Genomic DNA, 21689 nt, shown 5'->3' on the forward strand with positions numbered 1-21689 from the left:
AGGACGTCCCCGTTCCTTTGGGTTTTTTTCTTTTTTTTTTTTGTTTTGTTCTCCTGTTGGCAACCCCACATCTTCAAAAATGTTTGGGTGAGATACGAGCCAGAGAAAAGAGAGACAAGAAGAATGGACAGACGGCTTTTCCTGCCAAAAACCATCGGACTCAAATCTCAAAGGAGCCATTTCACCCTCCTTTGCTGTGTACGAGCGCCCACACATCGTGTAACCACGTACCAGACAATCACCCGTTTTATTGGTGCTCACATTCAACCGATACTCATTTGTCAGAATATGATGCCGAGCAGTGACCATTAAAGTGTCTGCAGTTGTCTAGTTAGAGCTCTATGAACAGGAAGCAAAGAGCCTATCACTTTGCCCTTTTATCTTCCTACAGCTCTCAAATGGAGTGGAGACATTCAATTTAAAGTCTAAGGTCTGGTAGAAGCCAGTGACTTCCATTAACTCCATCCCTGTGAAGTAGTTGGGGAGGTAGAGCATCAAAGAACTTTAATTATCCTGCCCCGCAGTGAGCGAGACAAAGTTATAGAACTGAGGCAGAAAAAAAGAGAAAGATATACAGCAAGAGAGAAAGAAATGATGAAAAAAGTGCGAGGCGTATGGATCCGTATGGATGTCTGCCATAGTATTGGCTGATCTGCTTGCTTCGCTGCCTTTTCTTTGCTTTTGAAGGACCCTCAAGGTTTTTAAATTGCTTCCTTGCTTTCATTATCTGCCGTTTGATTGGATTGCGGAGCCCTGCTGAGGTACGCCATCAGGAAGTAATGGGCAGATCTAGTCGCATTATTATTGGTCGTCGGCCCTAGACAGAAACTCACCCACGAAAACGGAATACATTCACAGCTATTAATAGCTTTGATCACAGCAGCAAAAATGGCAGATAGTAGCGCGGACAAAGCGTGTACGGACAAGCGAGTGTATACAACAAATAACTTAACGAGCAGAGAAAAACTGAGGCGAAGATGGAATTTTTCGGAGGATTTGAAGGGGGGAAAAAAAAAGGAAGAAGCTCATTTCCCCCCCTCGCTTCTTCTTTCGTGGGCCAGAGAAAAGCGATAGTGGGACAGACATCGAGACAAAGTGGTGGAGTGGAGGGCGGTCTGTTGGGAGCTGGGCGGTAAAGGTCAGAGACGGGGAGATGGCTCTAGCACAAGGACATAATTGGCTAGGCAGAGAGCCAGTCCAAAACTCACACCACACACACACACACACACACACACACACACACTCGCACAAAGGTAGGAGATAGTGGCCTGTGGTAGCTAAAGCGGGAATCAGAGCCCTCGGAGGGAATTGGAGCCTCTGGAGAGAAATGTGTAAAAAGTCTTGACAAAGATTGTTTGGTTCTTTATCCGTCACTCTTGTTTTCATCTGTTTTTTCTTTTTACTCCCCTGCAACTGCCGTGGATCTCTACTGCAAGCCTTTTCAGTGCCTCTCCACCCGTGCTCTCCATTTCTTTTCCACAAAATCAAAAATTTGAGGCGCTCCTCTCTCAGCAATATTTCACCGCCGTCATCGAAACTCTAATGCAGTTGACGCTTTTTTTTCCCCCTCCCTTTTCCCTCTCACGCCTCCTCTTCCCTGGAGTGACCTCAGACATTCAGAGAGCCGTTCCAACAGAATACCAACGCTCTGGAGTGTCGCAGTAACCGCCCTGCAAAACTCTTTAAACGCGTGCGCTTTCAGATAGAATCAGAAAGTTTCCCTGACACGGGAGGTAATTCATCATTCATGGAATTATCCTTTTTCATACACTACACAATTGTTTTATCAAGGACTTGCAGGGATGTGTCGGCGCCTGCTGTCCCTTCTGGCTCCGCTCAGGTGGCATCGATAGCTTCAGCTGAGCTCATTTGCATCGAGAACGAGCGGTATAATAGAAGCTCCACGCGGTTCCACGCACTGAAGCCACGACTACCATCACCGCCGGCGCGCTCATGTCTCAGGTGTGTTGCCAAATAAATGTCTTTCGTAGCTTCGGGGACGTACGTATTCCTTTACATCTCTATTGCGCTGCTCACACAGGAAGACGCCCACTCGACTACAGCGCCCTCATCTCCCAAATTCACAAATCACGTCATGCATAATAATGATCGCCTCGCCGCCACAGCAAAGAGGGAAGGAGGAGGCAGAGAGAGTGAGAGATTAGGGGTAAGGGCAATGTGTTCGATGCCTATCATCAAAGAGAATTAAAGTCTTGTAATAGAAGTAAAAAGCACCCTTGGGCAGTAAAGAGTAGAAGTGAGGGGGATGCAGAGGGAAACGTGTGCTCAGGACATATACCGGGAGACAGGCTTTACTTTGGGGAGGGAGGGGGAGGTTGGCCCAATCAAACTATCCACAGGCATTGATTCAATGTGACTGCTGTAAGTGGTTGTAAGTGTGGAAATAGTCGAGTTCTCATTGGCCAGGACTCGGAGATAGCTCTCTTAGGCTCGTACAAGTTGATCCACTGTCAGCAGTACGGCTCAGCGCAGGTTCATTTCAGCACCCAGGGGTGCATTAGTGGCTTCTTCCGTCTTCCTAGTGAGATGCAGTCCGGGTTTACAGCAGCGGTGCAGCAAAGTCAGCCGTTTTTTTCCTGCAGGTCTGACAAGTCTTCAGTCATTGTTTGGAATTCCATCAATCGCTCTGGGGTTGTAATTGGTCCTCACGTTGCTCTGCTTATCCGAGTGTCACAAATTATTTCACGTTTTAGCGGAGATTAAATCTGCCAAATATGAAATAGCAAAACGTCTTTCCTCCTTTTGTCTCTTTTTTTTTTCAGTCCGATCCTCCGTCAGATGCTTCTTCTCCGGATGAAAGCACGAAATATGAAAAAGACAAATAGGCGAAAGCATGACAGCAGCATCACTAAGCCACCTTTCTCGCGGGATCTCTTTTTGCATCAGCGTAATGTTTTATTGATTTATCGGCAGGGTGAGAATGATCCATTTATCCCTGCCTTTGAGAGAAATATGAGTGTTATTGTCGCGTTCTGGCTGAATAATCCTGGTATTAATCGAAGCCAAGGGGTGTCAAGATGAGGCGACTGGGCTGTTTGAGGTCTCTAGTAGAGGAGGTTCAGGTGAGGCTACTCAGTGTAACAACAGTGTCATTGACTTATCATTCGAACCATGATTCCCCTACACTGAGACAGTCAGTTTGTAACCTTTAAACACAAGCTGGGAATGGATTCCAGTGCTTTAGCGTTTCTTTTTTGTAAACATTGAGCAGTATAAAACATTTTTTTTCGGGGCTGGGGGCGTTGTGTCACCTTCCAGTGGCTCTGTGGCTGAGGATCAGTTAAATGTGGCATTTCAGGGAGCCCTAAGTGAAATCTAATATGGCGTTTGTTTAATTAAAACCCAGGCAGTGTTTTGGGGGCAGCAGATTAGCGCTTAAAGATCCAATTAAAGTGTTTGGTGAGAGAGCAGCGCCGCAGCCTGTTGGGTTTTCCTCTCTGATAAGTGAAATACCTTGCAGCCAAACCTGATAGCACTGATAGCGTATAATGAGAAATGACCCTCGGTGCTGCGCAGGGCTACAGCCAGCCACTCAGTATGGCTCCCGCTGCAGCTCCGTGACTCTCCTGTCTGCCTTTCACCCTCAAAAATCAGACACACGCACTTTAACGCCATCTGATAGCAAAAATCGGCACGTCTGAGAGAGAGAAGGAGAAATATTTAGAAGCACTGTGGCGGCGTTCCTTTTCCATGAAGCCTGATTATCATCACGTTCTGCGCAAAGATGCAGAAAAAAAACCCAACTGGCATAAAGGGAGAAAATAGTTTTCTTTGGAGTTTTGTTTGTTCGTCTAATCTCTCCCGCTTGGTTTCGCAAAGCTCAGATAACTGTCTAAATCTTTTATTAGATTCTGAGGAGGCTAGAACAGCCGCAATCTTGATGGGATAAAATGGGGGATATTTAGCATCCAACTAATGTTTTTTTGTTTTGTTTTGTTTTTTTTTCTCTCTGCAAGTAGTGCCGGTGCAAATTACTCCCCGTGAGTAACAGCGCTTTTTCCCCCCATTTGTACAAACCAAACGCAGCTGGCCGGAATGAACAGGACAGTTAGTCATGGGAGGACTGTGTGGAGGACATTTGCGTGTGAGAACATTGCGATGGGTAATGGGATGTGAGGTTTCATATTTTCCCATTTCTCTTTGTTGTTTTTTCTCCCCCACCGCCACCTCCTCCCTTTCAAGCCAGGCACATTAACAGTTTATTTCCCAACACTACCTCCCTTCTCACTCCTGCCACCCTTAGTTACTATGCTGGAACCATGTATCTCGCCCCCCCCTTCATCTCGCCACAATAGAGCACTCCGCACCGGCCATTAGCGAAGCAATCGGCAAACTGTAATGTAAATATTTGCCCGGGGCTATTTCATAAGGACCCACAGCCAACTGAATAAGTAGGAGAGTCTCCGGCTGAAATTTATACATGCAGCCTGAATATGCAAACATGCACCCGCTCGCATGCACACAAACGCACCTGTATATCCATGCACAGCGGTACTCGCATTGTGAGTCCCTGGCACACACCCACTCAAGCCTTTCTTTCTCTATCTCAGCAACAGTTCCCCGCTTTTTTTTTTTTTTTTGCAACAGTGAGTGCCTCTCTGCCTGGATAGAAATGCCATCAGTCTGAAGAACTTCTATTGTGCTCGCTGGCAGGGTGCTTGTGGTGCACTTGATGGCACAAAATAAAAAGTTTGAATTGATCAAGGTAATGTGGAATGTGACAGAGCAAAACGTTCTCGCAGAGACAGCTTTGATGTTTCTCAGTTTGTTTCAATGTTTGATGTCAGGGCTGCTCGTTGACTAGATGTATACATGCTCTGTTATGGTGGAAAGATGCCTCCCAGTCCCATCTTTCATCTGCGCTCACTTCCTTGACAGAATATGTAATCCCAGGTTTTTGAAGTAATGAGCAGGATTTGAGTGTCGTTGTGCGTTCTAACACTTCTACAATAATGGTCATCATTACACAGTCTATTCCCAAATCTGCTCAGTTCTTCAGTGGCCTACTTCTATCCTGTCATCCTCTACAGTTGGGGAAAAGATACAATTACAAATCAAACTAGAATGGCAATCAGATGAGTGTATACCTCTACTGGGGCCCAACAGTCTCCTTCAATTCAATCAAACCTAATCTGATATCAAATAAAACACATTTATCCGCAAGATCCGTATTTTTATCTTGAGCAACATCCAATTCTACTCACTCGGAGACACCAGCGACCTAAATACACCCGATCCATCTATTATTCCCTGAGAAATTAATGAAATTATAAAAGAAATAAAAATCTCTCAGTTCTGTAGACACATTCTCCATCCAGGCCCCCTGCTTACCAACCGACCAACAAACGAACCAACAGACAGGGTGTGAACACGTAACCTCCTTGGTGGCGGTAATAAAAGTCGAACAAACGCCTCACAAACTAACTGCTGTCCGGCCATCACAGCGTTGCTCTTTGACGTCAGCCCTTTGCACCGCTGGCCTGACCACACGGCCACCTATTACAACCTGCCAATAACCTGCTGCTCAGTTTGCCACACCCGGAATCAGCCTCAGACTGAGGATCTGCAAGCCCCCTTCATTGAGCCTTAGGGTCAAGAGCAACAGGGGAATAAGGGGGGTTGCCAGGTTGTGCACAAGATAAGAAAACGCTTTGATAAGAGGTGATTTTGAAATGCGAACAAGCATGCAGGCGGTATAGCTGCAGAGTGAGATATTGAAGCAGGGGCCATTCATGTTTCATACTGTACTTTTTTTTTTGGTACATGGTTCTTTGGGTTCCAGTGGGAGGAAATGATGGACTTGAATGAGCTTCTGTGGTGTTTCTTTACCGTTTTTTGCTCCTTATTTTTCCTTTTGTGCAAATTCACATTTGGTGTATTATTATTCTGCCCCCGGCCTACTGAGTTACCTCAAGGTGAACAGCACCCTCCGCTCTATGTAATACAGAACGCATGCCTCATGTCCGTAACAGCAGACAGCAGACAGCTACTGTACTGTAGAACCTCCTGCTAACAGGCCTCAGTCACCTACACACAAAGCAATACAAGTGATGTTGCACAGAGCATAAAAACCACAGCGTGGAAGTTCAAAGACATTTACTGCTCTCCTTGCGTAGCCCGTGCTGTTATTTGCGCCTCCCTCGGCACAGTCCAACACATCCCCATCAGTATTCATATCCAATGCTGCAGTAAAATGAAGTCAGATCCTGATAGGCTCTGTGCGACTGTGGCACCTGTTGCCCTATTGGCTCAGCCTGCGGATTGATGTCTTTCCCTTTGATGAAACAAGAGCTCATGTCTAGACTATACAATGGGCCCTGTCACCTTGTCTTTCTGCCGCAACATATTTAAAGTGTGTAGGTCACTGAGCATCTACAGTTTTTTTTTTTTCTTTTAACAGAAATGGATTGTGTGCCGATAGGTAGGTCTCCATATGACAGGAGAGGTAATATGTTTTAATGAGCTTGACTCCCCGGGGCAGTGGAATAAATTTCCCAATTTGGCGTCAGACTGAGAAGACATTTTTTTTTTTTTTTGGGAAACCATGCTTTGTGCCAGTGTATTGTCCCAGGGCAAGGAGAGGGGGAAAAAATACTGTTGAATGAAGACATGCCAAAATATATATTTGAATGATGCATTTTTGGTTTTGGTTTTGTCAAAGGTAGCTCAGGGGTTCAGCTGGCTGAGGCTTTCCTTTGTCTTTCCCGTGCATTTGCTCATTTTCATGCGTGCCATGTGAGCCAAGATGTGTGCGAGCCCGGGCTAAGGGATTGAAGTAAGCTTTTGTACAGAGGTTTTGCCTATAGTCCCCCGTCCCTGCTACCCATGCTACCGCAACAATTCCCACTTCCATTTGACTCACACAGTATGGCAGATATCTTTTGCCTTTCATGAGCTGTTGAAAGCCACCGTCACTCTCTTTAAATTTCTCGTCAGTTAGGCTAAGTACATCTTCAAAGGCAGCAACTGTGCCGCCCGGTATGGGTGGGGTTTAGGTACATAAATGAAAGACTGAAGAAGAGGAAGCAGAAGAAAGACAGAGATGGCAGAAAAACAGACGGAAAGTGGGGACAGACACACTCGGTGGCTTAGCTTCTAGATATACACCTACTCACTCACACATCAGAATAAAGGTAGGCACACACGGAAACACACTAGTCAACTCACACAAACACAAAGAGCAGAGTTTCAGGACTTGGGCTAAGTGTGTATGATCACAAGCTATTTCTACAACTTATATTTAATAAAATAGATATATAACTTGAGTTGTACAGGTCTGACATTTCACCAAGAACACAGACAATCCTTGGACACAGCTTGGTTTCTTCATTACACCTTGTTGTGCCAACACATTATAAATGGGACCGTCTACTTCCTTGGGACAAAGTATCTGTTGAATCAATTTGCGTCCAAACTCAAATGACAACTCAGCAACTCTTTTGTCTGCCATCGTGAAAGTTTCGAGTCATAAATCTGGGGTGAGATGCCTCGTGTGGTCGCAACAACTCGCCGTGGAGTATTTAGGAAGGCATAATTACGAGCAAAAGGTTTTCAAACACTTGAGCATCCGCATGCAGGCTTTCGAATGCCAGCACATCCACATGGTCAAACACACAGAACAGCAGCAGCAGCAGCAACAACAACACGGAGAGCTTTTTGGCTTAGCCTTTAATTAGGCCGACGCTAAGACACTGTGAGAGGCCAGCATGTTCCATTCCACTGCCCTCCAAACTCCCCCAGGCCCTCTCAACGTCACCCCAGGCACATTCAGCAAAGCCTTGGCCACTGATCAGCATACGAATCCGCACGCACTTTACCATGAGCTCACTTCACACTTCCAGACTCACACATGCATGCAGATGTGCACAATCTCCCCGAACACGCGCGTACTTTCGCGTCTTTGTCTTGTCCTCAGTGAGATTGTCGTAAGCCCTCCTGCCTATCGTCAATCCATAACTCCTGCTTAAGTATTCCGTTAATTACGGCTTTCAAGAAGTACCCTTTACCCTGTGTTTGTCCCTTCCTCCCCCCTTCTCATTGATTGCAACTCCTCTTGTTTATTTGTTGTGTGGCAGTGGCCTTTTAAGCATCTATCGCCATTGCTCCCCCCCCTCCCCTCCTACTCCTAAACCCATTCTCGCCCTATGATAAAGGATTGGAAACAGATAACAGAGGAGGTAGTGCAGCACCGACCTCTCCACGGCTTTGTGGCCAAATGACTGAAAGGAGATGGATTGTGGCTCTGCAGCCAAATTTTGCTCCCATGGCCTGAGTCACTGCTTTGTTTTGTCTGGAGCTCAATGTCCTTGGAGCAGCGGGTAGAACTACTGGCAAGACTCGGTCAAGGGAGCTGGTCAATGGTGGAGGAAGAAGAGTCGGGAAGAGAAGAATGGAGAGGGTTGAGTGGAGGTGAATTGAAGAGAGGGAGGGCATTAATTACAGGTTGACACATTCAATAGAGGGCTGAAGTCAAACCACCTGCCGGGGGGAATTGGAAAACAGCGACTGCAGAGTAGCATTCCAATATTGAACCCCAGTTGCAGTGATAAAGACTCTCAGCCCTAGAATGTGCAATCCATCTACTACTGTGTCTTTGTGTGCGCATCCACACGGTTCAGAGTCCAAGAGACAGAGGGGAATAAAGATTATTGTGATTGTTGGCTTGAATAGTATTCATAGATTGGAGTTTCTGTCATCACCTGCACAGCTCACTCCACTGTTTTGCTGGGCTATTATATCTGCTGCTGAGAGCAGTTTTGGGTTGGAACCTCCGGAAAGAATGTCCAAAAATGCACAATCCTGGCTTTATCTTGGCATCATCAGCTTAATGACCTGACTGCAGACATTTTAAGCGTTTTAAGGATTCTCATCATCTGTGAAAGGCAACCGATCTGAAGGTGTGATCATGGGCTGCAAGGAGCTGTTGGGTGACGAGCATATGGATTGAAAATTTAAAAGTTTTGTTTTGGGGAAAAAGCAACTACAGAGTAGCTCAAGGCGCAGTATCGTCCATTATCTGCCGCTGTCTGTACCTCAGGTTGTAGTAGCGGTCCGGTGTGAAGTGAAGGTTTGGAAAAATCCCAAAAATCTATGATCAGACAACGAGCAGTCACTGGGGACACTAATCCATTACGGTCATTCACCCTCCATTGAAACGAACGACTTCCGATCTCCATTAATCCGACAATGTGTGAAATTGTTCATGCAGCATTAGCGAGGTGTCGGGCCCCTACAAAAATGCTGGGAAGGCTTTAATGTATCTCGGCTCGGATTTGACAAGTGTCTGGAGCTAAAATCAAAGGGTGAACACCATTTTCCCAAAAGATATTTTCTCATTTGGCACTTGGATGGCGGTGAGACCACTTTCAAAACACCAGAGACCAAATGCTGCAGCAGTCGGGTTAAGATCTGTTGACTGTCCAGGCTTGAAGGTACAATTGACGTAATTTCTTTGCTGTGTTTGCTCAAGTGATTGCAACGCACATCAGACCCGACATTAACTCTACATTGCAGACTAGGTAATTGAATGCCAGCCTACATTATACCAACTCCCAGCCTAAGTTCTAAGTCTCATTCACAGTCAACTTATCAAAGGTTTTTAAATAAAAACCTTGACCTCCCACCGCGTGAAATAATACCGCGGTCGGTGGTGCAGACAGGTGAACCTCAGCGAAGAGGTGGATTCTGACTCCCTTTGATGACTGACCATTAGCCATGTACTGATTGCTTCCGTGAAAGAATGGCAGACCGGTGCACTTAACAGTGGTCCCTTACAGGTTGCCATATATGTAAAAGCTACGTGTCGACACTAATCACTTCATCAAGGTCGGCGTTGATGATGGCAGGTGTCGACTTAAGCGGAGAGTTGTTTTGTGAGAAAAATAGGGCCACAGCGTGCGCAGCTGTAAATGTTACTGTGGAACAGAAGTCCTTGGCTCAGAGGGAGGCGGCTGGGTAAACTTTTGAAAAGTACAAACTTGATTGGATTTTTTTCTTTTTTTTTCTTTCCGGCATCACACTTCAGCCAGTACTCTGTGTGTGTGTGTGTGTGTGTGTGTGTGTGTGTGTGTGTGTGTGTGCTTTACACTTGTGCGTGGAGAGAGCGTACAGGAGGAGTGGGAGACTCACTGAGGTGAACATTTACCCTAAGTATTTCTGTTCATCATTAAGTGGGGAGGTACCTTTGGGAGTTAATCAGCGACACAGGGGTCTTTGGTGTAGCTAGTATCGGAGACAATATGTCCGTCACAGACATAGATAGCTATGATGGGGGGTTGCCATGCCAACGGCAGGCACAGCTGTTCGAGCTTCGGAGAAGACAATGAAGCTGTGTTTCAGCGGGCAGTCATCGAATTCAGACAAAGAGAAGTCACCGAGCGAGCGGCAAAGGTCGTCAGGCATGTTTATTCACCGCTGGATTTTGATCTCAAATAACAGGGTCTGTATTGTCAGCTTGATTGCGTTGTTTGTTTTCCCCCCGCAGCGAGGAAGAGCCATTAAGGTGCATCTCGTTTTGGGTTCAAGTACTTTTCTATTTGATGTTGACAATATCAAAGGGAAGATTAGCCCCGCTTCACACAAGACACTGATTCCTTTTTCAGCATCCATCCGTCCAGCTTTTTTTTAATCCATACTCTTCAAAGCCAACACCCACACCTTGTTTTATAAACAGAGTCTACCTGTAATTGAAATACACTGTGTGTATTGTATGCCGGCTTGAACACAACTTGAACATTTCGTTAGTTGCTGTCAGCTTCTATTTGAAATGCAGTTACTGTGAGGTGGAACTGTATGCAGAGGTGGTGCCTTTATTGTCGATTCCCACATTTACAAACATGCTGTATGAGCCAGCGGAGAAGCAGAGAGGTGTTACGTAGGTTTCTTTATCTGCCATCAAGCAAATGTAGTACTGGAGCCGGTTTGTACGTGTTGCAAAGGTGGGAGAGATTTTGACAGATAGTCAATCCATCTTGACTTATTACATTCTGTACACAACTAGTCTGAGGCAAACAAACCGAACTAGCAAAATCCATTTGCTGCTGTGGTCTGCTGACATTTCGTGAAAAATAACTCTGCAACACTATCCGCCTCACTGGAGGAGCACGCTCTTTATTCAGACGGCGTGTTTCAACATAGCTTTTTTTTATATGAGTACCCATTCTATACAACGGATACCTGGACTCACACTCACGGTATTACCTACAATAACAGTCACAAATCACACAGTCACAGAATGAAATCATATAAATAAGGGCAGTATGAACGATCTACACAGATAATGAAGGTATAATTTGGAGTTTTCTTTTGAACAAACTTGTATTTATTGTTAGATTGTAAGCACTTTATAGATGATTTAGGGCGTTAATAAAACCCTCAAGTGTGTATAACAGGATTATAACACACTGAGTTCAGCTAATGTCATTGTGAAACCTTAGTTAGTGTTTGTGTTGCTTTCTTAAGATTAATAAATACTTCATCATGCATTTATTAGCAGGTAACTAAGCTTTTTTCAGCAAATGCGAGAACATTAACTTTAACTTTAATGTTATAACATCCTGTACAATGTGTTTATGATGCTATTATTAATACTCATGTAGTCTAAAAATCATATTATGCTCATAAAGGTCTTAAAACCAATTAACTAAAAGTTCAGCAAGGACGGTAATATAAAGTGCTACCTTTAAAAAACTGCTAGAGTGAAATGCCAAAGGTGTCTAAACTCTGTGTCTGAGATCATAAATCCTCTTTCCATATGTCGACTTCATTATTAACGATAAAATAAAACATTGCGGGACGTTTTTATGCGGAGTGTTTTGTGGAGTATCCTCACCTCTGCTGGATCTCCAGTGTTTGACGTTCATATCTTTTGGTCAGCTTTCAATTTCGCCAACGATTTGGTGAGTACATTCCGTCGACGTCACCAGGTGAAAAGGACAACGCACAGCCGATTTTTGTAATTCATTGTTTGTGCAATTTTTTAAACTTTTCTCGCTCAGTGGACCAAAATAAGGCAAGTTTATGAAAAGTTCAGAATGAGTAAATGCGACCAACTGGGGTTTGAGTCATAAAGGCCTTGGGATAAGATCAGTAGCTGAGGTTGCTGTGTGTGTGTGTGTGTGTGTGTGTGTGTGTGTGTGTGTGTGTGTGTGTGTGTGTGTGTGAGGGTCTTTCAGTTATAGTAGAGAGAAAAGGGGGAGATAGAGAGACAGACAGACAGAGACAGACTGGGAGAGGAGAGTGAGGAGGAGGAGGAGGAGGAGAGGAGTTCTGGGCTCTCTCCGCGAAGCCTTGGCAAAGGCAGACAGGCTGCACTATCCTCTGGGGAAGATTCAATTATAAATGATGCTTCCACTCGGAGCCATCTTGGAATCCCTTATTCTTTCGGAGATCTTCTTCACCTAATCCTCAGCAGGGTTTGGTGTGGCCTGCCTCTGAAGTGATATGCCTCACACACATTGTGTGTCATGCATTATGAATGATGCGAAGGAGACACTCATGTCCTAATTTCGCTGAGAGCAGTGTGAACATCAACACTGGAGCCGACAGAATGCTAATTTTTCGCCAAAGAAAGGGGCACGATGGAGTCGGGTTTTTACAGAGCTTTAGAGTGCGAGTGTCCCGACTATTTACCATCAATTTTGGTGTGTTTACGCTATCACGAGCTGATTTCTCTCATCCTTTGCTGCCCATCTCCGTCTGTCTGTCTCTCCTTCTTTTATCCAGCATCCTCCCGCGTCTCTCCTACCTCTTACCTTCCCCCTTTTCATCTCCCCGCGACGTCTCTCTTCCTCTTTCTAAAAATTCTACTGGTGGCGGCGTGCAGCATTAAAGCCAGCAGACAGGTCCTCTTTGTAGCCTAGAGGGCTGCGTGGATCTCAGCTGCAAACACTCCCCCCCTCCACACCTCCTCTCCCTCCCTCCCTCCCTCCCTCCCTCAGCTTCTGAAATCCTCTTCAGACCCCCTTCCCTCTTCCTCATCCTCCTCCTTTTCCAACCAGAAAGAATAGGAGCTGACATCTCCAGAGAACCGAGAAAAAAATCATTTAAAGCCCTTCCTCTCTGTCCGCTTGCCGCTACAACAGAGAAGAGTGTCAGTAATGCAGCAGGAGGAGGGTAGCGGGGGGGGGAGGCAGAGAGGGGAGGGCGGGTGGGTGAGACTTACTATCCAAGTTTCACAGTAATGAGGGGAGAGTTGTTATGGCTCACCTTCTGCTGTTCCAGTCTCTGTGTGTACGTGTGGTTATCTTCACTTCTGTGTACTCAGATTTGCGCCTTCGCAGTGTCGCGTGAAGTGTGTGTGTTGGGGGGGAGATACACGACTGCTTCGTTAACCGCCGTCTGTGAGTCCATCTCCCTCTTCTTCTGTAGCTGATCTGAGGACGGTTTGACACGCCTGCGGGTGCAGAGGACCGGCGCGTCTTCCTGTTGCTTTGAGAGGGTTCACATCTCCGCCACACGACTCCCCTCCCCTCCCCCGTCTCCCCCCACGTCTATGTTCTCCACGTCTGTCCTCCTTCCTCTTGCGGAAAAGTGACTCCTCCACCACTCTCTGCTGCTCCCCCCTTCCTCCTTCCCCACGCTCCACATCTCCCCCAGTTTCTGCGTGAGCAACACGATGCAGATGGCAAATCAAGCTGTTCGTCACGGAAATATGTCAAGTTTGTCCCCCGCCAATGAAGGGTGACAAGAAAGATAAGAACTTTTTGATTGAGCCGTCTCACCGTGTGTTTGCGTTGTCAGATGTTGTTGCCCCTCCAGTGTTTTTTTTTTTTTTTTTCTTTTTTTTTAACACAATCAAATTGCATAGATTATGTTCAAGCTGTAAGGGAAGAGCTGGCTGCTGGGGAAGACGTACAGTATAATAATCATTTAACGGTTGGCTGGTTCAACATGGTTGATGGTTTGTCCGAGGAATCAAGCAAGGGGTACGTCTTATGGAGTAGTGGGGGGGGAGATTGGCAGGTAGCCCTTGGGCTGAACGTGGCCTCACAGTGAGTTTGGTAGCCGGCACAACTTCAACCTGAGCTCAGGTCCAATTAATCAGAGTAAATCAAAAAACCTGTGTGTGTGTGTGTGTGTGTGTGTGTAGGATCCAAAGTAACACTTACTAAATACAGAACTATGGCGTGAACAGTTTTATTAACAAGAATGACACATGAAATATTAACACGTTTCATTATAATTAAAGAAAAACCACATCTGGTGAATTTAGATATGCAGTTTCAACTCTTTCAACATAATTTAACTTGAAGAGAATTTAGTTTGTCAGATAAGATCTTTGTAAGAGAGTAAGTATTACAAACATCTCCTGATAACAAATTCCTCCACAAAGTTGAATAAACACGTCTATACAGCTAAGAAAATGAACATTGCATATGGTTTATTGCAGAACATGCGTGTTAGTATCTCATGAACTGGCAGCTGAGTGTTCAGAAGGTTACAACTAAAGTGGTTAGTAGATTAATTGATGTGTAGATCGACAAATTAAGTGGCAACCAATTTATCAATCGATGCATGTTTTGGTTTCAGGTGTTTATCAAGCATGAAAGCAAAGCGTCGGCTGGTTTCAGCTTTTCACATGTGATGGCAACCTTAAACTACTTAAACTTCACAGTGTCAGATAGGAAAAACACACATTTTGAAGATGTCACTCTAATCCATAGATTAACCTAACAAATGAATCAGTAATGAAGACGATTGTTGGCTGCAGCTCCCTGTTCGCTTCCTGTCACCTGCCCTCCATCCGCACCAATAACCGACTCCCAACAGAAGCCGTCAGCCCCAAATCTCACTGCAGCAGAACGGCCTCAGCTTCTCTTGGCATCGTTGGGCGACTGTAGCACAAATACAACCGCTCTAGTATTTGACTGCTCAATCCCGGCGAGTGGAGCTGCTGCCCAGCGGCTCAGACTTTATCATCCCGGCTACTGGTGCTGCTGTGCTTCCAGAGCAGCAGCAGAAGCTGCCTGAGCCTCCGCCTCGCTTTGTTGCGTTTGCTAGTGGGCGCTGGCTCATAAAGTTAGAATACGACTCTGACAAAATGTTATACAATGTGGAGTAACCCATACAATCCTCTGTACGCACAGTGTAGACAGGGAAATAACTTTCTTTGCTATAATCGCAGGCTGTGTTGCATTATCTCCTTGTAGTTTTGACAAGTGATCTTTACGTCCACACTTCAGTGTTTCCAGACCTGATGATGAAAAATTACAAGTTTAATTGGGCTGATAAAAGTACGTAAAATGGCAATTTAGGGCTAAATCTTGATGTAAAAGCAGAAGCTTAATCAGAACTGTATTCTATTTTGCACATATATCATAATCCAGCTGTGGCTGTCTGCGAAATCCTTCCGCGTTCCACTCTCTACGCTCTGTCCATTCCATCTGTGTTTCCCACCGCTTTTCCTGCCACTTCTATTACCCCTGGTTTTTGGCGCGTGAATCCATATAGTGTGATAATGCTACAGCTTATTATAACGGGGAAACAGACAGTGTAAATCATTCAAGGCTGGCTGTTTTCTTTACATAGCCATTCTTCACGACACACTGCCCTTCATCAATCATATTCCGCATTTTGTTCGGTGTCGCTGGTGAGAGATGGGACACGCCGCCGCCGCCATGTGTGGTGACAATGAGGAGACAGGCGTACACGAGAATGTGTATACGATATAGGAAGACATTAAAAGTCCAACAGCAGACATGCACGCACAAATGCATCTCTGGTTTTTTAAGCTATTTGCTGTAAACTTGCTCCTGGCAGCTGATTTAGGATAGAGCGAGCAAGAGAGGGAGCATTCAATCATCTCCGGTCCCTCGCTCTATCCCGGAGGGGAGAGGCAACAGTTGGAAATATGAATTATGAAATGATAAGAGGTTGTAAAATGGAGATAAATCCCGGTGATTACACAGCTCAGTATCTCCCAATTCGATTCCTCCACCAGTGATTCCTTATTGTGGTTGTGTGAAGGACAGCAAGCCTAATAATTCCCCATGTATGAAGCACGACAGGGGAAAGCATTGTGATGATAGAGTTCTTCTGAACGTGATTGAGGAGGCAATTACATTTTGCATCTCACTTTCAGGATTTTTTTATTTATTTATTTTTTTTCCAGGACTGCTCTTTCTTTTGCTCATTCTCCGATGGCAGAAAATTTCGACCACATCAAACCGTGTTTGTCTTCTCTTCCCATCCCCTGGGGCGCCAAGCGCTGCAGAAAGCCCAAGAGATAACAAGGGGAAAGACATAAAAGCACATAAACAACACACACCAAGGAGAAAGGAGAAGTCGCGTGTGTGTGTGTCTGCGTGTGTGTACTTCTAGATATGCAACAAGCAAAGACTCATACATGTCTATGCAGATGAGTTTGTGTGTGTGTGTCTGTGCATGTGAGTTGAGAGCGTTTACCCGCTGCAGCTCTGTGCCTCGTGGGTAGCTGGCAGTGATACCTCTGTCTTTGTGGCTGCCCGTAAACACATGCACGCACACAGGTACAGGTACATGCACACACATGCACACACCCACACACATACACACCATTCAGCTTAAAAAAAACAAGAAGAAACTCTTGACCGCTGCCTCCCTGCAGCCTGTGCAGTCGGACAGACACTACCAGTCTTTTACTGTAGATTCTCTCGCAGCCGCCTCTAAACAGGGACATTTATCACAGCATGGTGTGAAGTCTGAATACAACCAATTATTATAATAGACATGCACCCTGGCATCTGCTCTGCTCTCTTTGCTTTTTTATAGATAGCATTGTTGCCGGCTGCAGCTTATGTGTGTGTTAGTGTGCATGTGTGTGTGTGTGTGTGTGTGTGTGTGTGTGTGTGTGGGAGATAGGCAGGTAGAAGAGTGTGCAAACATACCCTGTAAATAATATCCAGTCGATGTTTCATTTGCGATAAATAGATATTTTGCTGTTAACAGTGTAAGTTGCAAATATTCAAAAACATTTACAAGTGATTTAAGGTTCTGCTGTATATGTAAGAACTGGCCACCAGTCAAATCCATACTGGAAACAAACAGAGCAGCGTATCACCCAAGTAACTGAGTAACTGTAAGTTGCCGTTAGCTAGATAGCTTAGTTAGCCGTACATGTAGCGGTCCAGACCGGGAGCTGGGAGCACCAGGGTCGTGTTGGCAGTGTGCACCACTAGTACAGGAGCTTTGGACCTGGACGGACTGAGGCTAGCTGGTTAGCATGCTAACACAATATATAGACGTCATAATTTCAGACTGTTGAAATATTTTTTCGCTGAAGACCGAGCTGGCTTTGATTGGGGATCTTGCTCGCTCCATCCAGATTTTCCCCACTGGTCAAGTTCATAGAAGCTGGTGACCTTCCATCAATTCTGTCTCTGCATGAAAAATCCCTCCTCTTTATTTCCTCTTTCTTCTTCTTTTCTCTACTTGGGAAATGTCACGTGTGGAGCCTGAAGGACAGGACATAGTTCTGTGCTGCAGACAGGTGTCCTGACCTTCTGTCTGCACTCCCACGCCTCGGGGGACCTCTGTGAAATAGAGGCCAAGGCTTTGACCTAGTCTCTCATCCACAGTTTGTCTCTAAATGGAGGGCACACTGCAGATGCAATGAATCACAACGCTGGAGAGTAATGCATCAGCGGAGAGCTTTTATTTCAAAAAGCGAGCGCCGTGGTTTTTTTTTTATTTTTTTAAGGCTCCGGAGTATTTTATTTTGTTTTACTGCGAACTATCAAAAGAATTCTCCAAAGAAAATCGTTGGTCATCATTTTCTTCAAGAGGGTTTCCTATCTCCCATGGCCTTCACTCACAAATCAATGGAGCAACCTTATGCTACAATTAGATTTCAAATGGCCTCCCTCCAATACCCACTGGCCATGGCAAGATTGCATTATACAAAGATGGAGATGAAAGTCCCCTCTGATCCACCAGAATAACATCTTGTGCTGTAATCTGTTTGTAGATTTGATTCCTTTGATGATATTTTCCCTGTAGTTGGCTTTTCACCAGGGCATCACGGCTGTGAGAGGCGTGCGTGCTTCAGTTCTGCCGTTTACTGGCAGGAACGTTTCAGACTTGTGAGCAGCGGCACTAAAGCCGCCAGCGCCAGGTCAGAACCACGACTGCAGATGAAACGGTCCGAAGCGACTACGGAAGAAACTGACACAGGGATGGTTGGAAAACACTGAGCTCCGACTTGCTCTCGCTGCCATTTATTCATAAAGCACATAACAAATCGGACTGCTTTTACCTCATCGCTTTAATGTGTTTGACTGAGATTGACGTCTGACTCTTTGTCGCGTTCTTATCAAGCAAATCAGGGGAGAGAAAAGTGTTCAGGCCCGTCACTGTGGCGCAGAGAGTCATTTTCCTTAAAGGTTGTCTTATTAATGAACCCAGTTATTTTCCAGACAATGAATGACATTCTTTTTTTTTCTCGTGGCGCTCTCGCACTTTTAATTACATGCGCATTTTTAAAAGGTTTTTTGCCGAAGCACTAATGTGAGATCTTCTCGCTAATTTAAAGTACACTCTGCTGCAGAAAAAGTGAAAGCAATAGGCACGTGTTGATTTTATTTATTCTAATGAAGAAAAAGCCGTAGCCGCTTCCTCCTTTTTTAAAACTGGGAAAAGATCCTTGAAAAGAACATTGTTTATTAATAGTTTTGGGGCCAGGTTAATGCCCAAGGAGGTGTTAGCTGAAGTAATTGAAAGTATGCATGCTAAACTATGCCGGAAAAAGTTAAAATATGCCATTGCTTACCCTCACTTTCATCTCATTAGTCTCCTTGCAAAAAACGCTGGAATTGTATTATATGCTGGTACTCTTTAGATCCACACTCGACTGTAAAGGCTGATTTGCTCTGCAGTCAAGTTACTCGGATGAAACTCTCGACCTTCAGAGTTTCGTCTGGCTACCGCGTTTCTCCATTGCCCTCACAGTTGCTAACCATTCGTTCAATTCTATTCCTCTGTTGGAATCTTCAGATCAGAAATGATCCCCCACTTGATGGTTTTTGCACACAGTGAATGCATGAATTGATATGCAGCGGACTTTCGGCTCCGTGTGTGGAAATGCAGCTGGTACAGTCTGGGCCCAGCAGGTTGTTAGGGAAATGTGCTACATTTCGGCGATCTCGGGTTCTCTGTCTTCTCTGTACTTGTGCAGATAATCACCCACTTGTGTGATTGTATGTGCGAATGCATCGCGGTCTGAGTGTTTGCGTGCATGCACACGTGTTTGCACACTTGAGCATCATGATGTGCATTTGTGCCTCCATCAGCCAGCCTGCGTATGTGTGTGTGTGTGTGTGTGTGTGCGTCAGACGGGGTGCGTGTGGCTGCCTGTGTGTGTTTCATGCCGAACATTGTCTTCTTGAAACACTAAGCAAATCTCCTCAATGTGATAATTGGCTCCCCGGGGTGCTTGTATCTTTGCTGCTCATCATCGTCATCCCCTCCAGAAAAAAAAAGGGAGCGTGTGTGTGTTAGATGAGATAGGCAAAGTTTGCTCGTTTGCAGAGGGAAACTGATCCCAAGTCTGCCTGAACTCTTTTGGCAAGCAGAAACTTTGAGGCAATGAGACAGCGGGGCCAAGATCCGGTGCAACCGGGCTGCAGGCTGCTATCTGCTGTCGTCGTGGCATCAGGGCCTCGTTTTCAGCCAGACGCAGTGCCATGGAGGAAATGAGCTATTTGAGGCAGGTGATACATGATGCAAACAGCAGCCTCAGTTGTTGCAATGTCATTGAGAGCAATAGAGAGATTTTATTATTTCTTCCAGGGGAATAAATGAAACCTCAAAGGGGAGCGTCTGTGTTAAACCAGCCATGTGCGGTTATTAGTTATGAGAAGAGGCACAGTTGTTTGAGGCTCGGGATGCTTCAGTCGTTTAGATATTTTTCATGTCACATACAACCTTAGTTGGTGGTTTGCATCGTTGGCACCGGCAGTGTGTGAATTGCAGACCTGTTTGTCCGCCCGAAGGCAAATAGAGACACTCATCTAGTCGATAGACTCTCTCTCTCTCTCTTTCTCTTACTCCCTCTCATCCATATGTTCGCGCAGTCCCCGGGGTGTTATGGACCACAGAGCAGATTGTTGGCCGCTTCATAGGGGAAACAGTGAGACAGCTGGGCACCCATCACAAGGCCAAACAGATGTTCAGGTGACTTGCAGAGGAAGTGAATGGAAAAGACTGGAATGACAGAGGGAGGGAGGTGATGTGGAAGAAAGGGATGCAGAGGGATGACAGAGGCAGCAAAAAAAAAAAAAAATGAATATATTGATGTAAAAACCCAGGGACTTCATTACCAATCCACTGTCAGCCACCGAGGTGGGCCAAATGCTCTCCACTATCCTGCGGCCACAGGAGTCTGTTTCGGCTCCCATATTGATTCGCCCACAAGTCTGTCTGCTGTAGGTCTAATGCCTTTGATCTCTTGATTTTCTCGGCCTAAATGTGGACGAGATGACTAAGCGGCTCAAGGATTCAGTGCTTTAATTCTGACGCACCTTGGGGACTATTCAGAAGTTGGAATTGAACCCAACCCTGCAACCAAATAACGAAACTTGGCTCTTTTTTTTTTAAATTTTTTTTTCCCTTCTTCTAGTCCATGTGTTGAGGAATAAAAATGAAGAAGCCCACAAACAACTTTCACAGATTTTGTGGCTTGGGGCCAAGCTTGATCCAATCAGAGCCGCTAATCTGACACAAATCTGCATAGTGGCTGATGTAATAACAGAAAATTTCATTCTGGTGAGCATCTCTAGCCTCAATGGTCCCGCCGCCCTTTTTTCTACACTGCATTTGTCAAATTAAACTCAACGAAGGTTCTTCGATTTTTTTTTTTTTTTTTTTTCTCCCCGTCTCCTTCTCTCCTTTCTTGTGCCAGCCTTTGTTCTTTGGTTGCAGGTCTCATATATAATACATGAGGATTGGGAGACTTATCCGGTTCTGGTCATACTGGCTGTTATTCCCTGGAAAGATGCTATATTTAAGAGCTGGATAGGTCATAGATGGTGCCAGGGGAGCTGCTGACTTCTGCCCAAAGGGTGGTGGTGGCTGAATACCATTAAACACCTAAAATAGAACTTGACACAATTACATTGTAGCAGTGACAGGGTGGCTGTAAAGGACTTACAGCAGATTTGGCTCTTAATGGAGGTAGTTATGTCAGGAAAGTGTCTTGCTGGTGACGACAGTGTGCTCCCAAGTGTCTAGTTACAGTATGTTTGTACATCACAGAATTGGATTTTACCCTTTATCTCCTTTTACCTGTCTCTGTTTCTCCAAGAGCGAATCTAATTGCTTCCCCCTTTGTTTACTCCTTGTGTCTCTCCAGCTGGCACCACATACATCTTTGGTAAAGGAGGAGGTCTGATCACATACACCTGGCCCAACAACGAGAGGCCGAGCACGCGGACGGACCGGCTGGCAGTGGGCTTCAGCACCACTATCAAGGACGGCATCCTGGTCCGTATCGACAGCGCCCCGCGTCTGGGAGACTACATCATGCTCCATATCGTAAGTACTGATATTGTCATTTCAGAATCCAGCAGTACTTAACAGCTTGATACACCACTCGCTCCGCTGAATACAATTATTTAATTAGATTGAGGCTAAACATCTGGTTGAGCTAATTATGAGCTGTTTCCTTGGCTATTTCAGCACCTCTATACCGCCCA

General features: G+C 45.4%; 1 protein-coding gene across 10 annotated transcripts in view; it reads left to right on the forward strand.

Moving 5' to 3' along the window:
* nrxn3b (neurexin 3b) overlaps positions 1 to 21689 on the forward strand; it is a 282849-nt gene that overhangs the window by 188152 nt on the left and 73008 nt on the right. For all 10 annotated transcript variants that reach the window (XM_037086532.1, XM_037086533.1, XM_037086530.1 and 7 more), the window contains one exon: positions 21347 to 21528. In XM_037086532.1, the coding sequence (XP_036942427.1) occupies positions 21347 to 21528 (182 nt within the window). The remainder of the gene's footprint in view (positions 1 to 21346; positions 21529 to 21689) is intronic.

The sequence above is a fragment of the Acanthopagrus latus genome, chromosome 22 (genome assembly GCF_904848185.1).
Source record: "Acanthopagrus latus isolate v.2019 chromosome 22, fAcaLat1.1, whole genome shotgun sequence".
NCBI classification, from domain to species: domain Eukaryota; kingdom Metazoa; phylum Chordata; class Actinopteri; order Spariformes; family Sparidae; genus Acanthopagrus; species Acanthopagrus latus.